Here is a 15,666-nt window from a genome sequence, read left to right on the forward strand (position 1 = left end):
TTGACTCTTTCCCAAAATATTTCATTTTCATTACATGTTTATTTAATAGGGACAGATGTGATGCTACTATACCACATAGACACTTGAACAACACATCTCCAATGTACAGCATCACAGCGTTTATAGCTACGGCTAATTTCCAATGCCTGTCCCTAGAAGGGCTTTTAAACCGTCATAAACACATATGAAACATAGCCGCATTAAAAAAACGTACAAGCACATGAACCTACAAGGCACATACACCTGTACCATCTCCTCACCCCCACCCCTGTGACCACAGGTCTGATTTAAAACTTCTTCAGTTTCATTTTAAAAAGCTTATGATTTTGTATTGCTTTGAGCTCAATGGGCAGCTCATTCCATGCTTTAGCTCCCCTAATTGAGAAGGATGTCTGGCCAAGAGAGGTTTTTCTTTATATAGATGGATGTGTTAATGACAAATAAACAGGTGGAGAAAGTAAGGTGCAGTAGGTAAGACTTATAAAACTAACTTTCTGTCATATTTGCTGAAACTGACCCTATGTTCCAGTAGAACTACAAGAAGCAGGTCATTTAAAAAAGAATCCAGCTCCTCCGGCACCACCTACAGCCTGTAGTGTCATTTGCAAAAATCCACAACTCCCTGTTCAGATGCACCAATCAGGGCGGGGGGTGGGGGTCTAACTGCGTGTCAATCACTGCTCATGCACACACATTCATTCTCCCTTGTGGGGGAGGGGTTTAGGAGACCGTTTTGGTCTTTAGCAGAAAGGGGGGAAAGACTGAGAAGTTGTCGATGTTCAAATTTTTGGGCTAAGTCCTGGATCTTCACAAACCTACCTACGGCACCTTTAACTGCCATTCTACCATCATCATTCATTATTTCATGCAATCATTCATTCATTCATTAATTTCTGTGATTTTCTTTTCCAAATTACCTTTAATCACACTGCATTAGGGTTACCACAGGTTCCCGTTAATCTTATGATGGACATGTGTTGTGATATTTAAACAATCGAAACGTCAACGGCGAAATAAAAGCCTCTTCTTTACGAGAGCGATCTGAGAGACCTCCAGCTTACAGCGGGGTCTCTGAGCAGGACTGACCGAGCTACGGCCAGCGCCTGCTGGCTCACTTCATTCTCAACTCCGAAAACTTTGAAGCAAATTATCAATTCGGCATCAATTTGCACAAGACTGCCTATATTCAAAATCTAAACGTTGTCAGAAGTGAATTTAGAAGTGAATTTAGTGATGAATAAGATGGCGAAAACGTGTTAAAATTGTCCCGATGTTGGTCTGTCTGTACCGGAAACCCGACCCTCGTTGACCTAGGTCCCTATGCTGAAAAGGGAACAGTGAAAAGACCCCGCCCTGAAGTAGGAGCTGAGAGAGTTACAGGAACTGCGGCCAGAGGAACTTAAAAATCCCCAAATTGGTCCAGTCGGAACACAAGAAAAAAAGGGTTCTAGGAATTTTATGTTCTAGGAACTACAAAAATCCCTCCGGTTGGAAAGAGTGCCAAGGTACTGAACCATTCCCAGGGTGCACAGGGCAGAGGACCGGTATCCTCTCTACAGGGTTAACATAAATAGACAAATAGCTCCATTGCATCCTCTAGTGGCCCTAAAGCTACAGTACAGACTTCAATTGGCTAAGTACAGCTTTATTTGGAGTCAGAAGGAGCATATAAATCTCATAAGGCAGCATATGAGAGGAAATCTGTTGTTTGCAGAAACTCAATTAAAGGCAAATGATTCTCAGCTCGTTTAAGCAGCTCTGGTAGAATTGACCAGGTCTGTGCCAAACTTTCATGGATCCTAGGTCATTTTAAACACTAGTTACCTTGATATTTCTTTCACCAGAGTTGGTTTCATTCATGATTGTATTTTTATTATATTATATCTGTTTAATTTTATTCTGTTTTTCCAGTAGACAGAATTATTAAATCCCCAAATCCATGAGTTGCTGAACTGATATTTCTAACTTTCAGCCTTGTAAGGCAGGTAAGTCAGGTTCAGATCAGAGAAGACAAAGCAGGAAAAAAATACTGTAAAGAGAAGAGGGCAGTAAAAAGAGGAAGAGCTGACTTTCATGCCTGACTGGTTCCACTAACGAGCATGGACAATGTGAAGATGACCTACGCTGGATCACGTGGAGAACATGACAAAAAGGACCAAGAAAACTCCACAGTCTGTCCTTTTGTAGCTCCAAACTCCATCATGTGGTGTGGTGAAGAACAACAACATGTAGATGTTTCTAGACATTTAATTTAAAGAATTGTCTCAGTTTTTGATAATGTCTGTAGCAGTTACGGTGCAATGCTGACCCAGCGCTGTGAAGGTCTGGCAATGCGTGACGGCAAAGCGTGACTGCAGAACAGTAGAAACATGGGTGGAACTCTTGCAAAGTCTCTTCATTGTATGAAGCTGATTATAACTCTAATCTTGTTTGGTGATGAGAACGGATAAAGGATGTATAAATACATGGTGATCTGCAACAGTAAACTCATCGATGAAAGAAATATGGCAGGAAAAGAATGTTTGAACACACACAAAATTGCTTGATAGCAGACCTGTCGCGCGGCAATGTGACGTCAAAATGACGTCGATCTCGCTGGCGCACCAGGATTTTAAGTGGGCGACCAGAGGTCGTGCACCAATCTATTTTTTTCAGCAGCGCACGACAAATCGGAAACAGGAAGCATGGTGGAGTTCGAGGGCAACCGGATGCCAGGGCTCTCAGAGTGACTGCAAGTCTCTCTTGTAAACTTACTGGGTTAAGATGAGTTATTTTATGGTGAATGAAAGACTTGATCCGCTCAAACTTAGAACACATTTGACTGGCCTATGGGCACAACTCTAGAGGAAAGTGATCCAGCAAATCAAAACCAGGCAAAGCCGAGTTCTGCTGTACATGAATTTGATTTGATTTGATTTGATTTGGTTTATTTAATTCTAAGAGAGTGCCTTACACATGATAAAAGGACATCAAATACAATCGAGGATAAAAACACAATAAAGTCCAAGATTTATTTCCATTGTGGTCCTCAACACACATCAGGACAAGACAAGATACTCAATGACATAATCATAAAAACATTTTCCTTAAATAAATAAAAATAGTAACTTGCCCTTTAATCTATTCCGCAACCCTCTCTAGTAACCAGACCTTGATGCTCTTTTTAAAAGAGTTCAGGCTGGAAATGACTTTAATATGACGATCTAACTTACAACGGATGTCGACAAAGTCTTCACTTCTGGACATAATGTACACATTACATGCACGTTCTTGCCTTTGACCACAATGAATTTGAAGTAGTGCTTATATCTCCACCTTGAAAATGCCAACTTTTCCTCGGATTGCTCCTGACTCGCAATCTCTGCTGCTTCATCGAATCTCTGTTTACCTGTGTGTGTGTGTGTGTGTGTGTGTGTGTGTGTGTGTGTGTGTGTGTGTGTGTGTGTAAAAACACTGGCTCTGATTGGCTACCATGAAACATGACTCTGCCTTAGCCAATCATAATCGCTTACCTCGTTATTAACCACCTCCTCACTAGCTGTGAGCCAGGGGTGCATTCGGATTACACAGTTTATTCAATCAATGCATAGTAAAGCACCGCATTTAACGTCCAGTAACGTTAACGGAGTTGTAACGACGGGAAAAGCAATTAGTTAGATTACCCCGTTACTGAAAAAATAACGTCGTTACCTAACGCCGTTCTTTTAAACGGCGTTATCCAAACACTGCCTATGGCCCAAATTCAGAATTACTCTTATTAATTTATTCTGTGCTGTTTGCAGCCTCTCTTTGAGTCTATTTGTTAGGCCTTCAAACCAGGAGGTACATGCAAATTCAAAGTGATTTAAAATTAAGGCATTAGCTAAGATGATCATTGTTGACCGTTCTAAAAATTTTGAATTTTTGGCTAAAAACTTTGTGAGCCCCGTGACTTTACTCAAAACCTTATTGGCCATATTCCTGCCATCCAAGTTGTTTTCTAGGATGCAACCCAGGTATTTTACTGACGTTTTTGCACTGACCACAACATTATTCAAAATGACCCTAAATTCCGAGCATCTGTTCAATCTGTATTTTGAACCGAACAAGATGGCCTCTGTCTTACGAAAATGTAGTGACAGCATATTGTCAATCAGCCAGTTGTTTACAGAAGATAGCTCTGAGCTCAGGGTACTCTCTAGTGTGGATTGTTGTTTATGAGACATTAAAAGTGCCGAGTCATCAGCGTACAAAAATAGTTCACATGAACAGGAGTCTGCCATATCATTAATGTATGTTAAAAATAAGGATGGCCCGAGGATATTTCCTTGTGGAACGCCACATTCAACTATACTAGGGTCAGACAGTACTCCCCCTAAAACCACCAATTCCCTCCCTGATTGGTAAGACCTAAACCACCTACAGGTAGAGCTATCTGCCCCCAAGGCCTCCAGTTTGGCAATCAGTCTGTCATGATTGACCGTATCAAATGCTTTTTGAAGATCCAATAACACCATTCCGCAGAGATTTCCATTATCTACTTCCCTGCTTATGGTGTCGGTTAAATACAATAGGCATGATTCAGTGGAATGTGACTTCCTAAATCCGGATTGGAATTTAAACATTAAGTTGTTTTTATTCATATATTCATTAAATTGCTCATTAACCAACTTTTCAAAATTTGTTGAGACTGTGCACAAAATAGATACTGCTCTGTAGTTACCAGGATCATGGCTGTTTCCCTTTTTAAAAAGGGGAACTACCTTGGCCCTCTTGAGGTCATTGGGAAAAACACCTGATTCAACAGACAGGTTAAAAATATGTGAGATGTAAGGAGCTATTTGGGCAGCAACTCGTAAAAACCAAGGGGATATTCCATCTAGCCCAGGGCCTTTAGAGCAGTCTAGCTGTAAGAGCTTTTTTTCCATCTCCCCTACCTCAACCTTCCGTAAGAAAAATGAATTGGGCAGTGCTCCAAGTTTATTATAGAAAGATTTCACCATATCTATGTTAAATAACCCAGAGGAAGGATGAAGATTTGAAACCAGCTTTTCTGCTATAGCAGTAAAATAAATATTAAAATGATTAGCAACCTCTTTCTTATTAAAATGAAGGGAGCCCTTAATTTTTAGTCCTGTGTTTCCTGGATTCTTGGCATTTGTCTTAGCGGCCCCCAATTCTTTTAAGGTCTTCCACAACTTTTTTGGGTTGTCCTTATTATTTAATATATCATTAAATAAGATGAAGCAATCACAAAAGACTTATTATTAGAGCATCATTTTCTACTCAAATAACACAAGATACAATAGGTCAAACATGCATTTTATACAAAGTAGTCACTTGAAACAAATCTTGAAAACCAGCTGGGTTGCTGGCTTAGATACACTTGCTCTGTAGACGTTTGATTTCCACCACTCAGAGTTTTCTGGCAGTTTAGGATAAACGGTGAACTTCACAAGAGAACAATGACGGATTCATGTCCCTCTGGCCCACAAAAATGGACAAGTGACATCCCAGGAGGACATGAGACTACCCATTGTTGCGTATGGAAAACAAACACATCATGGTACCACTGGGTGACAGATCAATCACTGCTATTCAGCGTGACTTTAAAGCACACTTGTTCTGCATCCTCTCTGTTATTCCACCACACAGACACTGGGTTAGTTTACATGATGGGTGGATATGTATGTACCAAAACATATGGAGACGAGTGGATTGCATGTGTTTCTGGAGGGTTTATTTACAATTGCAGATTATTGCTAAATGATGCAACATCATGGTGACCATAAAGGTTTGTAAAGAACAGGGGCAGAGCGAGGGGGTGGCTTATGGGGCTCCAGCCCTGAATGTTTTCTCAAAAGCCCTGAATATTTAAGGCCGACTTTGCCATCTTTCAGAGGCTGTAGTGGGCTCAAGTTGAACAGTTATAGAACAATTACTGTAGATACAAAATAGGATGAATGCTCTAGAGGATGATTTTTTTCCCCTTAATTGGCAACTATCATGTTTTTCTCCAACAATGTACAGATTTTTAGGCATTTCTTTATCAATGGCTTGATAGGTTTGGGCTTAACCATGAATGTTTACAACATCTGGCTCCGCCCCTGGTTAATATCCCAAAATAGGGACCAGAGATGGAGTATGAGGAGAACATGAAATGATGAGGAAGTGAGAGAATTTTTGTGTAGGCAATTTGTCTTTTGAGGTTCTGAAAAATGTCCATTACACCCAGTATATACAAAAAATATTTATATATACATAGGCAACATACAAAATATTCGTTGTATTACAAATGTTAAAAATGTGTGTGCAAGCTGTCTTGCCAGGGTTTTCTGAGTTCATACGAGAATCGAAAGCAGCTCTACCTAGGACTTGTTGGAGCCTCTGTGGTGCTAATTTGACAAGTGATCACATAGTATCAATAGGAGGGTGGGGTCAACACGCCTTCTCACTTCATTACTCGGTGGAGGATAACTTAACCCTAAACCCCCACCGCCTCCTCCCTCCCCTCCCGGCCAGGTGATCAGCTGACTGAGGTGGCCACCTTTTCGGGGCCGGTTGTGCAGCTCGCTCCGGAGAAGGAGGAGGCGTTGGTTGTGAAGCAGCAGCAGCAGCAGCAGGAGCAGGAGCGGTGGGGGGGAGGACTGTGTTCATGCTCCATGGAGAGGACAAGCGCAGTATGGGCTGACTGATCGGAGATCCGCTTTGGGCTTTTGATTGTCTTCAATAATGGATGAGCCCAATATCCTGAGACGCCGCGGTCTACAGGTAAATAGAGACCGTCATGACAGCTCGGATGGGGCTGTTTCCAGGCAAACGGGGTGATATGGTGATGATGAGGATGATGATAATGAGCAGTTGGCGATGATGCGAGGGATTTCAGTTCATTTTCTACTAAAATATCCTAAATGATATTTTTGGCTATTCTTTGTTCTTTCTGATAATAAGCCTTTAAATACATCTTGGAAATATGTATTATCTGTCTATTCATTAAAACAGGCGTGATGAATAGTAACTCATGATGCAATCAATGAATGTCGGGCTTATGTGTTTATTTTGGAGCTGTCTATTGGTAGCACTTGTGTGAAGCTGGTTGCCTTGGTGATAAGAGCTTAAAACCCAAGGGTGCCTGCATGATTGGCAGAAACATCCCTTTAATCTTCTCCTGGGTGCCATGTTTATCACTATTAGGAATGTCCCGAGTAGCAATAAGGATTTGTTTTCCTTCCCTGTAGTTCATTCATGTGTATATTTTCTGCATAAATGAAGAAGTGAAAGCTGTATTGTTTCTACTCCCTGGTGTGTTATGGAGGAGGTGGGCTTGTGATGAAAGACTCTCCAACTGGGTGTTCCCACTCAGTTATTGTGATTGGTTTCTTTTTCCGCCTAAAATGAATCTGCAATTTAAATGTGAGTGCCTGGCTGTGTGTCATTATAATGATAATGATGTTGTGTTGAAATTAGTCTCCCTTGAATCAATTGAAAAAATACCCAACATATGTCAGTCCAAATTGATACGTTCTGATTAGTACAGTAATTAAAAAGGTATTTCTCTGCAGAAATGTCTTTGTTGTAGGTATGTTTTTTACCCACCTTGTTTTTATATGTGGCTTAGAAAAATGGGGAGGATAAAATCAGTGAAAGTAGCCTCAGAATAATCTTTTTGCCACCCATCAAACCCCGATTGGCAAGAATATAGTTTTGCAGTTGCCTGAGCTCAAACACAGTAGCCGTGGTCTAGTACCATTGCTGTTATTGCATGCCATGCCAAGTGGGTCTTCCATGCCTGGAAGACCCACTTGTCATGCAAGAAACTAGGCCATACTGCATCTAATAAGATGTACACTGCATTAAAAAAGACGATTTGTGGGAGTGACAGAGAAGGGTGAGCATTGTAGGGAAATCCATCGGAAAAAATGCTGTAACAGACATTTTTTAATGAATGTTATAGGTGCCTGTTATGACAGCAACACAACTTCACATTCCTCCCTGATTATTCTGAGCAGTGTGAAAAATGAGAACAGTACCCTGAAAAGGAAAATATATCGATTTGTGAAGAATTCCTTCAGCCAAATAGTAAAAAATAAAGAAAAAAAAACTGTGCTCAAACAACAATAGCTGATTTCAAACCAATGTAAGCATAAAAACACAGAAAAGGGATTTATTTAAGAAGATATTCACATTTTTATATATTCCCATCTCTTCTTTTCTAGAAAGAGCTGAGTCTTCCTCGCAGGGGAAATGTGTAAGTATAATAAATTGAATTATTCTGCTCTCTCTCTCTCTCTCTCTCTCTCTCTCTCTCTCTCTCTCTCTCTCTCTCTGCTTCCCTTTGCCCCCCTTTCTCCTCCTCAAACCAGACCAGCAGGTGCCTGTCACTTATCAGCTTAATTGTACATGCATGCCACATGTCACACCAGTGGGCATTTACTTGACTCTCTTAGATCAGTGGTTCCCAACCTGGGGTCCGGGCACCCCCAGGGGGGGCGGCAAAGATCACAGGGGGGGCGCGAGTCTTTATCTGGTTTGAGGTTGAGGTAAAAAAAATTGTTAAATAAATTATGATAATACACTAGAATATATAATGTATACAAAAGTCAGTATGAAAACTATATATTCTGTTGTATCCTCGTTTTTCCTGCCGCCACGGCATCACTATTTTATGAATGAAACATGGCGGAGAAAGTGTGCTGATAACTGCTCTGTATCAAAAAAGAAAGTAAGGCTCTATCTCGAGAGTTACCTCAACTTCGGTTTCGGGGGGCTCAGCTTTTCTTAGACATGAGTAGGGGGGGGCGCCAAGGAAAAAAGGTTGGGAACCACTGTCTTAGATGTTAACGAGGATTGCCTGAAAGTCTGCAATGTCTCACCGCTCAGACAGGTTTAGAGAGGGAGAGCAGAGATAGAGATAAAAAAAATTCTTTGATGTGATAACAGTGGAAACAATGGTATTGCCAAAAAGGCATGCGTGTTGTGAATAAATAGTGACTATCTGAAGTAGTTGTCCCATTTAACCACAGTAGAGCATGGGTGTATAATAAAACTGTCTGTTCGTATTTTTCTTAATCTTTTTCCTGTTCAGACTTCAGAGGCAATCACTTGATGATTAATAGAAATTTTACACACACACACACACACACACACACACACACACACACACACACACACACACACACAGTAGTAACAGTTAATTTCAGGTGAAATACATGAACAGCATGAAGGAACTTGTGAGTTTCCTGCTCAAATAGGAGGTGCCTCAGTCAGAACCACATCAATCTCTTCACTGTCTCTAACCTATTCAGGGACTTCCGCCAGTCTCTCCGAGAAGTGATTAGGCCAGGCTATAGTTTCACCATCTGTGAGTCAGAGGAAATATCATGGGACATTCTAGATTACAGGAGACAGATGTAAATATTTTAAAGAGTTACGGTAAATATGTTTGTGCCGCTCACGTCCTGCTTTTCCTCTGCCAGTCAAGGTGTCCGAAACAAAGAAGGAAACTGTCATTGTAGGTGTATCAAGGGCAGTATTTCTGCGTTCCACCCTGCATGTTTGAATAATCAAATCTACAAATCGGTTTAATTTAAATAGCTTACGTCATTGTAATACTAGTCTGGATCAACGGAAGTACACTTCCAGGATAATTGCCTGAGATCTGGCGCATGATGTCCATCACCTTCCGGCAGGGGCGTAGCACAACGTTGAAACAACAACAACCTTTGAGCTAGCAAGTTACACGCTGAAAATGGCAAGTTTAGAATTTATTTTTAGATCATGTAAGACATGGCTGCTTGTTTCTTTCTGTGAATGATTGTAAAGATTTACTAAGAATATGTTTACAGCATTTACTCTCTTAACGGGACGTTTTGGGGCCGATTGGTAGGGGTTGCTATAGACAAAATACACACGGTGATACACTGGTTTAAAGAAATGCAAACAACCCAGAGAGTTTTTTTCTCCTATCCCACAATGTATGTGTGGTGTAGCCAAACCTTACTCCACAGCGCTGTGGAGATAGGTCTGGCAATGCGAGACTATTGTAATACTAATATGTGAGTCATAAAGGTAAGTGGTTTCTCTACAAACAAAGCACTCAAATATTTCAGTCGGGACTTGTAGTGTGTCTGTGGAAATATTTAGTAGTAATCTAAGTGATTTGCTAGGACGGTGTAATTTTAACTGTTTAATAGTCTAGCAGGGCTGGATTAACTCACTAGGTGGCTAAATTAGCTGTGGGCCCCTTTTGACCCCCTGTTTGTATTCATTTAGTTTAAAAAAAAAAGGATAATGCATGTACATTTGGACTTAAACACACAAGTCATTCCCAAACACATGTGAAAGGAATCAAACTGCCTGAAGGTCTGCATAGATTATTATATAGTATAGCCCTGTTTTTGAAAAATAGGCTCCGACACATTGTCAAACCTTAGATCCAGAAGTAGCAATGCAGATTCTGTCCTGGTCATGACGAGTGGACCAGCTCTTTATATCCTTACAGGCAGGGTGCGATTTGCTAGGGGGGGATGGGTGGGATTTCCCCCTTTCTGCTCTACATATCCCTCCCTCTGCTGGTTTATTTTTATGTGAAAATGTGATCACTACACTACTTCACCAATAGACCATTATATACCTAAAATAGAAGAATTTTAAACTAAGTAAAGCACTGTAACGTGAAAAGTCTATAGTGCCATAGAACGATAAAATCCGAGCTGGTTGTATATAGCTGCTACAGAGCTCCGGGAAGCCGGCTATCAGCGGCAGTTGTTTAGCTGCCAATAGGAGACTGTGAGCCGGCTACAGGCATCGCCAGATGACGGCCCTTTCAGGGGCCATAATAGTGGAGTTTAGCCAGAAAAAGTGAGCGTCATGCAGCGATGATAGTTAAGTTTAGGCACCAAAACGACCCGTTAAGTTTAGGAAAAAGATTGTGGTTTGGATTAAGACATTCCCGAGGAACGAATGAGTTTTTCTTGGTGAAAGTATTTTGTTTTCGCTGCAAAGTGAACTCCGCTCTCCGACTCGAAAGCACTGTATTTTCCATTGAATATTGAAGTGCATATTTAAGTGTTTGGCATGCCTGGCTGACTGACACTATGTCCATGGTGTTGAAAGGGTGATTTCATTCTTGCATGTTTTGTTGTTGTTGTGCAAGATCAAAAAACATCTGAACTACCTACTTATCCTGCTGCAGTGGTGGATTCAAAACCTTACTTAAGTAAAAGTATGTTAGTATAATCAGCAAAATGACACTTAAAGTATCCCTACTTAAAGTACAAAAGTATTCATTGTGCAGTAAAATGTTCCCTGTCAGTGTTTTACTATTACGTATGATGTTTTTGCATTAATATTCCTGCTGCATTAATGTGTAGGTTAAATTTTACTGCTGCAGATGTTTAATATTGTGCTGATTTTAACTCCTTTTATATGCTGTTGGGTAATTTAATCCACAGCAATGCATCATATTCTATAAAATCATCATATGTCTGTAGCGTCGCTCTCCTGTGAGAACCATTTATCTCTAAGAAGTCTAGCAAAACAGCCCTGATTTCAGCTTTGTGACGATGTAATCAGAATGGAAAAAACTAGTTTAAAAGTCGCCAGCGGTTTCACATAGACAATTCCTCAGTCTTCTTTCAGTTTTTCGCTGGGTGGTTAGTTTGTATTCGAGTCGTCAACCCAATATTTCCGACAGTGCTTGAAGGCATCATTAGTCCCTCCCCCGTTTGGCACGCGCTGACGCGACTGCGCAGTGCGGCGTTGCTGGTGCTGTTGGAAAGTTTGTATCACTCTTTACATTTTGGCGAAGATATCACTCGATAATGTCACATCCCGCGGTAGACGGACTGTTTCGGACATTTTGCTGGTAATAGGGAGAAGGAGCAGAGCGGACATGGCCGTTGCAGTCGCTCATCATCACCGTGCTGCCGCCCGGTACCGTGGGTCTGGGGTCAGTTTGAACCGAAACTAAATGGACACTGCGTACTGGCCCAACCGCCACCAATAACAACTCTTTAAGAGAGACTGTATACCATGATGCTCCCACTTTAACGAGAATACAATTCTCATACCTGGATTGGATTTATCGGTCAACGCCATCACCATGTCTGACCAAAACTACTATTGGACCGTGTTGCCGAGCTACAAAACTAGCTTTGTGACTGGGGCCATGATGAAAAGATCAAAAAGGTAAAGACAACACAGCCTGTTCTGATACTAACGTTTAGTCTTTCGGAATATGTAGCTAGCTAGCTAGCTAGACAACCGTGATAACGGTACAGCCTTGACTGCCGCCGCCCGCAAAGCGAAAACTCCTGCTGTCCCTGTAGTTCTCATCAGCTCCCCACTGAGCTGTGCCATTCACACTGTCTGGCTAACAGCAATTTGTTGAACGTTTATGTTGAGCTATTCGATTCACAGCACGTAAACGCAACGCCTACAGTGTTTGGTTTATTTGGATTATCAGTGTAGCTACAACTCTAGATTGATAATGTCACTGCTGTGTCTGTGATTGCATATAGTGTGTAGCTGTTATGTGTCGGCTAACGTTACATCCGCCCTAGTTTTTGTTTCCGACGGAGAAACGTGGCCATTGTATGGTGTTGTCTATGGGGCCAGACTGCATTGTCTGCTACCAGCTGTCGCATAAAGCGACATAGAGTCCCAGTGCGGATCGATACACTGATGTTGTTAGTGGGACTGTAGTGTCTGCGAGATAAATGTAATCAGCCCTGACAAAGTAGAGCAGTATCATTTGCCTTTCATGCCCTGTGAGCAATCAGTGTGTCTTTTGGCAATCAGTGAGCTCAAAGTGCCCTAATCGTGATTTATGGAATTTGTATTTCCTTTCCCTTGAATCTCAATATTTCCGTCGTGAAATGTTCTATTGGGATTCTAGTACAGTATGCATCTAATATAGCTGCTGTCAGTGGCATACACTGCAAGAACCATTGCTAAGGATCGAAGTTATGAAAGAAAACCTCATCTTTTAAATGTATGTAATATACATTTCTAACTATTAGACATCCTGTTGAGCGTGTAGCTAGGGAACATGCATCAGTCATGTAACCCATAAATCACAGCGTGACTTTGAATGGTGCTCAGTGAATAAATGCAGCCCTTCATCATCAGCAGACATGTGAAACATGCAGGCATGCATCTCAGTGGCCTACATTCATCTATAGCTAGATGGCTGCCTGCACAGTCCCTACAAACCACAGTTGTATGAATAGCCTTTATCACTGCCAAGTGTTAAAAAGAGCTCTCTTGTGATCATGGTGTGATACAGTAATGCTTTCATGCCATCCAGGCTCTCTATAGTGTGAAAAGGGTGTCTGTTTATTTATTTTCTGATAAGAAGAAAATGGTGCACACTCACAGCGTCACTCTGTGATGACGATGTTGGCGTGTCGTTGGAGCCCAAGTCAAGCATTTATTGGCTCTCCCTTCTCTCTGTTGCTGTGCCGTCTCTGCCACTTGAGGCTTTTTAGGTTGGGGGGGCCATATACTGCGTGAATCTGCCTCAGCACCGACCCAGAAACGTCAGGCTCTGTTGTCGTCTCAGCCCCCCCAATTATTTTAGGTCATTGTCGGGGAGATGGCATCGACATCATCTGGATGAAAAAGAGAGCATGATGGGATGGATTACATCCAGTTTAGTGGGGAATGTAAAAGCCAAACTAAAAAGAAGACCACATTCCATTCTGGATGAAGACTTTGGCACACATAGAGTGAGCACCAGGCGCCATATTTGCACAAATATACAGGAAGTGGACAAAATAACATTCAAACTTAACTCTATCGTAATAACACAGGCATTCATGAGTCATGCTTAGAGAAATGTCACCTAGTATTATCTGCCAGCTTTTAAAACAGCTCTGCCAGCTATCACTTTTGTTATGGGACTTTTTCTTGGAAATGGGTTTCCTTAAAGGAACTACAAAGAAGTTGACAAAATATACCAAGTCTGAACAAAGCTTGTCCAACAAAGAGGAGCACTGGTTACAAGTTTAAGCCAACCAGCATGGCAGATGTCAGCCCTCTTTCATCAAAACCACACAAACAAACTGGTTTGAAAATAACAGCTTTTTTTTATATATATATATATATATATATATATATATATATATATATATATATATATATATATATATATATATATATATATATATATATAAAAAAGCTTGATTCCAAAGTTGCATCAACTGCTGAACCTCTGACTCTGTACAATGGAAAAGCAATCCAATCATTGATTTTCCCACCTATAGGTCAGTTTGTGTTGTTTACCAACTGATTGCTTACATGGATCTGTAATGGCGTTGTCACAGTATGTTATGGCCTGTGCCGTTATGTTATGGGAGTCATTAGGTCCACTAATTTTTAATTTTTTTGCGTCATTGTATAACAAGGCTGCTTTTTTATAGGATCAGGTGCTCCCACTGGTACGAGCACTGCTCTTCCCAGATGTTTCCCATATTCTCACATGAAAATACATCCAGACACAGGATACATTATCGGATCGTCAGTGATACTTTAGTGCAGGGACAGCCACCTTAGGCGCGCGTGCCACCATTAGGGCTGGGTTATCGTTACATTTTCTTCCGGTACTGATACCGAAAGGAACCATTATCGAAGTCACGGTATTGGTATTCAATACCACTGTTATCAAATCCATTTTAACAAAAATAAATTACAAAACTACACATTACGGCACATATCTTTTTATTTTTCAGCTCCTACTAAGTGAGCCCTGTCTCTGTGCGTAACGTAGAGTTTTTCCTGTGTGTCTCTACAATGGTTATGTTAGACAGCCAATCACCAGCATTATTAGATCTTGTTAGATGCATGCTGCGTGCTTATTGGCTCACTGATCTTGATGAGGTTTACTCCTTAGGTACTGAAATTTGGTAGTGAATGACGAGGCATTTTTTTCGATACTCGATGCTAAGCAAGCAATTCGGTCGTATCAAATTTGGTACCCCATTGGCAAGCAGTAGCTCAACCAATGGCACGCCAGCAATAAGTTTGCAAGAGAGTTATTCGGAAATGTTCCAATCCGCATGCCAAATGAACTCTTTACACCCACTGGCAGGAGCACAGCCTATTATTTACGGTAGTTTTGATTTACTTTTCCCCCATATGCATTCCGCCAAGACCCGCCCTACTCTGCCTCTGATTGGCTAGTACTTGGCCTTCTTCACAAAAATGCGGCAGGAAGGGAGAAAAAACAAAAAAAACAACACTGCCTGAGCGGTCTCGGTAGATGATGGCAGGCTTAACGATGATATGGCTAACTGATTAACATGAATATTTTAAAACGTCTCCATATATTAAAAAGTTTGCTTACCCCTGCTTTAGTGTAATACCTTACCACATAGTCCATACTCATTATTCACTGGGGGTTGATTTATGTTATGTATTTTGGAAATACATAATGGAAATATTTCCATTATGTTGGTATCTCCTGGAGTCAGAAATACTTCTATTATTGTTTTATATATATTTACATACAAACATGTTTGTAGCTATGCAGGCATGTGGATGTATAAACACCATTGGCCTACCAGGATCATAACAGTTATCAGTGTTTTTCCTTATCACGATCAACCACTCCAGTTCATAAGTTGACTCTGTTTTATTTTGCCCGACTGTTTACTGCGCTGATAAAGCGGCGTTGCTGAGTGATTG

The 15,666-nt window shown here is 41.1% G+C and overlaps 1 protein-coding gene across 3 annotated transcripts in view; it reads left to right on the plus strand.

The window, feature by feature from the left end:
- The first annotated feature begins 6,671 nt into the window (after positions 1-6,671).
- mast3a (microtubule associated serine/threonine kinase 3a) overlaps positions 6,672-15,666 on the plus strand; it is a 41,399-nt gene continuing 32,404 nt past the window's right edge. For 2 of the 3 annotated variants that reach the window (XM_028593547.1, XM_028593550.1), the window contains exon 1: positions 11,738-12,168. In XM_028593547.1, the coding sequence (XP_028449348.1) occupies positions 12,083-12,168 (86 nt within the window). In that variant the 5' untranslated portion in view covers positions 11,738-12,082. Of the gene's footprint in view, positions 6,751-8,195; positions 8,228-11,737; positions 12,169-15,666 lie in introns of those variants that run through there. The other variant, XM_028593549.1, reaches the window with a different exon arrangement.

Source organism: Perca flavescens, chromosome 12, assembly GCF_004354835.1.
Source record: "Perca flavescens isolate YP-PL-M2 chromosome 12, PFLA_1.0, whole genome shotgun sequence".
In the NCBI taxonomy this organism is placed as follows: domain Eukaryota; kingdom Metazoa; phylum Chordata; class Actinopteri; order Perciformes; family Percidae; genus Perca; species Perca flavescens.